Consider the following 6,902-nt stretch of genomic DNA (forward strand, 5'->3'; position numbering starts at 1 on the left):
TGCTAGTCTATTGAATCAAGGCTGGCCACACAAGGTACCAGAGGGAAACAGCATCCCTGGAACCATGTCCCTAAAAGATTGAACAATTTCAGGAGGAGGAGAGAAAATCCATCAAGAAAGGTAACTTTTACTCAACTTATGATCACTGCACATCGCTTTCTCTGGAACACAGGAAGAGTCTTGAGTATTGCAACTGTGACTATTTCATCAATGAACATATGGGACCAGCTGGAGTATTGTGTTCCAATTCTGGGCACCACACTTTAGGAAGAACGTGAAAGCTTTGGAGAGGGTGCAGAAGCGATTTACTAAAATGATTCCACAGATGAGAGATTAGTTACATGGACAGACTGGAGAAACTAGGGTTGTTCTGCTTCGAACTGAGATGGCCAAGAGAAGATTTATTATTTGATGGAGATGTTTAAATCGTGATGGGTTTAGAAACATAGAAAATAGGTGCAGGAGCAGGCCATTCGAGCCTGCACCACCATTCAATAAGATCATAGCTGATCAATCACCTCAGTACCACTTCCCTGCTTTCTCTCCATACCCTTTGATCCCTTTAGCCGTAAGGACCATATCTAACTCCCTCTTGAATATATCCAACAAACTGGCATCAACAACACTCTGCGGCAGGGAATTCCACAGGTTAACAACTCAGTGAAGAAGTTTCTCCTCATCTCGGTCCTAAATGGCTTACCCTTTATCCTTAAGACTGTGTCCTCTGGTTTGGGACTTTCCCAACATCGGGAACATTCTTCCTGCATCTAACCTGTCCAGCCCTGTTTGACAGCCTGTTCTACCTTTAAAGATCTATATGTCTGCAGTGCTCGAACTCTCCATTCCTTCACGCTATTGAAGGAAGTCTATCCTGAATGGTAAGATTCTTAAGAGTGGAGGAATGGCGTGAAGGAATGGTATACTTCTTCACTATTTCTTAAACCGTATTACTTCACACTTTCTGTATTGAAGTGCATCCGCCACCTATCTGCCCAGTTCATGAACTTTCAGCATTTTAACTCAGTTTACCAGGCCCTAATTTATGGGGGCCAAAATTGCCCCTTCCCTTAAGGCCCGTTACCACTAGAAATCGGCAGCCACGCTGTGGAGTGTATTGGCCGGCATTTTGAAAATTCCGCTCCTGCGGTATATCCAGTTGGTGACCCGCTCCCCCCACTACCCCATCAAACACTCCCAGGGCAGGTACAGCACAGGGTTAGAAATAGAGTAAAGCTCCCTCTACACTGTCCCATCAAACACTCCCAGAGCAGGTACAGCACAGGGTTAGATACAGAGTAAAGCTTCCCCCACTACCCCATCAAACACTCCCAGGGCAAGTACAGCACAGGGTTAGATAGAGAGTAAAGCTCCCTCTACACTGTCCCATCAAACACTCCCAGGGCAGGTACAGCACAGGGTTAGAAACAGAGTAAAGCTTCCTCTACAATGTCTCATGAAGATTAACTGTTTCCAATGGTTGCAGGGTCGATAACCAAAGGTCACAGATTTAAGGTGATTGGCAAAAGCACCAGAGATGACACAAGGAAAATCTTTACTATGCAACAAATGGATTTGGAATGCACTGCCTGATGGGGTGGCGGATACAGTTGCAACACTAGCCTTCAAAAGGGAATTGGATAAATACTGAAAAGAAAATTGCAAGGATATTGGGAAAATTGCAGGGGGAGTAGGACTAACTGGATTACTCTTCAAAAGAGCCGGTGCAGAATCGATGGGCCAAATGGCCTCCTTCACTGTACTATGCTTCTATTCTATGACCAAGTAGATACAAATGTGCAATTCAGCTATACCCTGTGGTGTCACTGCACTGAGGATTATATCTGAAAAAGGATCCCTTTAAGAAAACAGATGTTGCAGATGCTTCATTATACAGTTCAGATTTATTTACAAGAATGAAGTTACAGTCAGCTATCATGAACAAAAAGGATGAGCACAACATCCACATCTGACCCAAAAACTTAAATGAAATAGTCAGCTTTAATTGGTAACCTGTGCTAAGTCTGCAAGAGGAGGGTTTATTTTAAACTGAATTCTAGAAAGTTATGAAAAGTGTACCCTGTATTTGTGGTCTTCTCACAAGCTCTTGGAGAAAGTAAAGTTACAGAATCTTGTTAATTCTTTGAGTCAAGGCAAGAAACATATTGGGCTTTAAAACCAAGACAATCTAAACCTATCCTGGTTCAAGCACAGTAGGCCAGACCTAAAACTGACACAAGTTAAGAGAAGTCTTGTTTAAAGAAAGTCACATAACCCTGATGTGATCTGAAAACTAGTACACAGTTGATTAAGTCACTTACGTCAGATTACATACAATGTCATTCTTTTCCGGTTCTGTTTATCCAGATTTATGACAAGATGAATGGCTAAATATGACTTCACTTGGGCCCCACATTCTTAATCTTCAGAATATACTATTGTTACTTGATGCAGTAAAAGCATCAAAGACTAGAATGGTCAATACTTGATTTCAAATGTCACACTTTTCTAGTCATGCAAGGACCTACACAACTTAGCATTTTAAAGCTTAAACTGAAAACATTTCTACTGTAGATAAACTTTTACAAACAGCTTTTATTAAAAAGACTTGGTATAAAAATCCCTTTTTTTTTTTACAAGCTTCTACATGAAAGAAAGCACGTTTGATCACAATACTGCTGTTTTGAAAAACTTCCAATTTCCCCATCAGATACAAGTTCCTGCATTTGTCTTGCAATAAAAATGCAGGGTTTATCCAACGGCGTTAGCAAAATTATGTCGTTACAGCCAAGAATGAAAAGAAATATTCATGCAAAATACATAAATCAGTATTACAGGAAGCATGCCAGACCACTGCATTGCATAAATGCACACATGAACAGAACTTTGTGGGCAGCAAATTGCCAGTACTTCTGATTGTGCTTAAGGTGATTAGTTGGGTAAATTAAGGAGAATTTCTACAAATCGATTCTCTAAGCATCGAGTTACAGGCAACTATTTTGAATGATGTTAAAAACCCACATGTGTAGTTATGTTAATGAATACAGCACTGCATGGATGACATGTTCTTCATTAACAGTAACCTTTACAAATTTTGAATTCACACCATTTTGATTTGTACCAGCAGCTTTATTAATCCATCAGAATATTAAACAATTTAGTATTTTTTGGACAATCAGTATTGAGGGCACTGCTTTATAAAAATTACTAACAGTAACAGCCGTAGATCAAATATACTTTTCTAAATTTGCCTAAAAACAAAAAAGTGAACACGTTGACTTTCAATGAACCAATGAGTAACATGTTAATGGGACTTATTAACTGGTCAATTGTAGTTACTGCATCATTCTGGTTAAAATTGTGGCCGAAATCTTTCAAGCACCATCAACAAATTAGTCTTGCACACTAAGTTTCCCTGTAATCATAAAACAGTACCCACCTTCTCTTAACATCTACAAGACCCCAAAAAAGTAAAAGAAAAAAGCACAAATGGAAGCTGCAAGTTGGTGACCACCCATTGCTTCAGTCCTCCTGGTGACCATCAGACTTGTGGACACTCAGTGACCGGGATTTAGATCTAGACCTGGATCTTGAATGGGAGCATGACCGTGATTGTGACCTTGTCTTGGAATCCTTTCTGGATGCTGATTTTGATCTTGATACTGACTTAGATTTGGATCTTGACCTCGATCTAGACCGGGACCTGGATCTAGATCTGGAGTAAGAACGATTACGACGTCTATGCCTAGAAATAATTTAGAAATCAATTAGGCCATCAAATATGAAGACTACATTCAAACAAAAAAAACAAATCAATTTGCCAGTTTATAAACAGGTTTATCCTTCCATCTCCAGTTCACTTCATTCTGCTTTCCTGCTACATCTTTGTAGCCTCTTGCAGCTCTTCAACAACCTATTTAACTCCTTGTCTATGCTTTTATTTATAAAGCCCAGGAGCCCATATGCTTTTTTAAACAGCCTCATCAATCTGTCCTGCCACCTTCAAATCCTGTCAATAAACAATGCATCATACAAAATCTTAAGCGCGATATGAGAGATATGATGTAGAGATATCTATTTACCTACATAGCCTCAGTAACTACACTTCAAAAAATAAATCATTCAAAGTAATGTGAGAAGATACTACACCAATTCAATGCAAGATAACAGGATAAAGTAAGTCAAGCCTATAGAAACAGAAATTTACAGCGCAGAAGGAGGCCATTCCGGCCCATCATGTCTGCGCCGGCCGACAAAGAGCCACATGGCCCTAGGTCAGCAACCCTAAAGGTTACATATAAACCTACTGCATTTAGGGTTAGAGTTAGGAAAGGCAAAGAGCACCCACAGCCCAACCAATCCACCTCACTACAACTGCGATACCCCTTGTACTAAAACATTCTACACTCCACCCCAACCGGAGCCATGTGATCTCCTGGACGAGGCAAAACCCAGGCCAATTTAGGGAGAAAAAATCTGGGAAAATTCCTCTCCAACCCATCCAGGCGATCGAAACTAGTCCAGATCACCCTGGCCGTATTCTATTCCCTGCAGTACTTACCATTATATCTGCTCCGTCCAACAAAAGGTCATCCAGTCTAATCCCAATTACCAGCTCTAGGTCCGTAACTCTGCAGTGCCCATCCAACCATCTCTTAAAAGTGCTGAAGGTTTCTACATCCACCACTCTTCCAGGCAGCGAGTTCCAGATCCCCACTTTAAAAAAAAAATCCATCCTATGCTAGTTCACAGCAATGTGAACAATCCTACGTTGGGCACTATCTACATGTTAATAAATTCAGTTCTACACAACAGAAAAAACTCCAAAATACACACCTCAATTTGAGAAACTTCACTACTGCTTGAACATGCATGACAGCCAATGAACACGCCTCAATTTGAGAAACTTCACTAATGCTTGAACATGCATGACAGCCAATGCAGTCTACACGACCCTACCTGTCATTGAAAGAGTTACTACGGCTGCGTCTACGCTTCCCACTTGATCTGCTCCGTGAACTGCACACAAAAAAATATGCAGAGTAAAGATCGGTGAAATAGATCACATTGAATTTAGGACAAAGCGCAGTGCTTTTGCCATAGTTACGTACTTTTTAGGGCTGTCAGACCGCCTGTGACTCCGCTCATATGAACGACTTCTTGATCTCCTCCGGTCATAACTGCGACTCCTGGACCTTCTCCTCCGATCATAGTCATCATAACGGTCATAGCGAGGCGAACTTCTTGACGATCTTCGTTCCTTTGATTTCATCTGACCAGGCGCTGTAATTATAATGACACAAAAATCAGAACACCATTCTAAAACTTCAACCTTTTACTGAATACAAAATTGTTTTATATTAATCATGTAAAATGAGGCATTCCTTGCTCCACAGATGTAAACATACATGGAATCAGGGCAAGAGTGTTCTTGTGTGTTTGTAAGCAAATCATCATCATCATCATCATCATCATAGGCAGCCCCTCAAAGCGAGGATGACTAGCTTCAACGCCAAATAGGAATGAGTTCACAGGTGTTTCAGTGAAGAATATAATATTCCAGATCCTGAACTACATCTTGGAGGGTGGAAGATGCCCGTGCTATGATTTTTTAAACATGTGGTGGCCATTGCATACCAGCCACCACACGGGCTTGACAGAGCTAGGTCAACATTACAGCCGATATCAAGATGCGCAGAACATCTTGCCTTTCTCGACATCAACATGCTGGTGTTTCTTGACTTCCAAATTCAAGTTTCACATGAAAAGTGGGAATACTGTAGCTGAAGCTTTAGCAGCTTTAAAGACAGCATGTACTATTAGAATATTTGTCACTATGTAACAATATATTTCAGACCCAATATAGTTTCAGGATGCATATTTCCCCAATTTGGAAACTTCCATTCCAAAAATTGCAAAAATTCAATAATAAATTTACTTAGCTGTAAATGTCATCACTGAAACAACTGTCAATGCCTATCTTAGTACAAACAGCAGCACGCCTGGATTCAATAGATGCAACAGTGCTGGTTTCTTTTACATTGGCAGATTATTGAACAATGCTTTGGCAGTATTTAATGTATATAGAAACATAGGGCCCAAGTTTCCACATGATTCACGCCTGATTTTTTAGGAGCAACTGGTGGAGAACGGACTATTTTAGAAATCGCAATTCTCCACACTTTTTTTTCTGCAGTTCTAGTCAGGTAGAACAGTTCTAGTTTAGAACAGAATTTTTTCTTCAAAAGGGGGCGTGTCCCGCCACTGACGCCTGATTTGAAAGTTTCAACAGTGAAAATGTACTCCAAACTAAAGTAGAATGGAGCCAATGAAGATTTTTGTAGAACTGAAAAAACCTGTTCTACACATTAAAAAATCTGGCGCAGGTTACAAATTAGGCGTCCAGAACGAGGTTGGAGGGCGGGGGGGCGGAAGGGAACTCATTAAATTCGACAATAAATCCTTATTTATACTTCTACAAATAAATCCAACCTGAATAAACATTTATAAGCCAAGAAAATATTAAATAAACCATCTTCCTACCTGTGTGAAAGTGCTTCAGCCAAGGAGAATTCTGCAGCCGTTCGTGCCGCTGAGCGGGAGGGGGAAGAGAGGAGGGAGGGAGGGAGGAGGGAGAGAGAGGGGGGAGGGAGGAGGGAGAGAGAGGGGGGAGGGAGGAGGGAGAGAGAGGGGGAGGGAGGAGGGAGAGAGAGGGGGGAGGGAGGAGGGAGAGAGAGGGGGGAGGGAGGAGGGAGAGAGGGGGGGAGGGAGGAGGGAGAGAGAGGGGGAGGGAGGAGGGAGAGAGAGGGGGGAGGGAGGAGGGAGAGAGAGGGGGGAGGGAGGAGGGAGAGAGGGGGGGGGAGGGAGGAGGGAGAGAGGGGGGGGGAGGAGGGAGGGAGAGAGGG

The 6,902-nt window shown here is 41.9% G+C and overlaps 1 protein-coding gene across 2 annotated transcripts in view; it reads right to left on the bottom strand.

The window, feature by feature from the left end:
• Positions 1 to 1,882: 1,882 nt before the first annotated feature.
• The window catches only part of srsf10b (serine and arginine rich splicing factor 10b), a 21,039-nt gene continuing 16,019 nt past the window's right edge, over positions 1,883 to 6,902 (bottom strand). The window contains exons 4-6 of one of the 2 annotated variants that reach the window (XM_070898771.1): positions 5,109 to 5,280; positions 4,957 to 5,016; positions 1,883 to 3,742 (exon numbers count right to left, since the gene is read on the bottom strand). In XM_070898771.1, the coding sequence (XP_070754872.1) occupies positions 3,520 to 3,742; positions 4,957 to 5,016; positions 5,109 to 5,280 (455 nt within the window). In that variant the 3' untranslated portion in view covers positions 1,883 to 3,519. The remainder of the gene's footprint in view (positions 3,743 to 4,956; positions 5,017 to 5,108; positions 5,281 to 6,902) is intronic. The other variant, XM_070898772.1, reaches the window with a different exon arrangement.

Source organism: Pristiophorus japonicus, chromosome 14 (genome assembly GCF_044704955.1).
Source record: "Pristiophorus japonicus isolate sPriJap1 chromosome 14, sPriJap1.hap1, whole genome shotgun sequence".
NCBI classification, from domain to species: Eukaryota; Metazoa; Chordata; class Chondrichthyes; family Pristiophoridae; genus Pristiophorus; species Pristiophorus japonicus.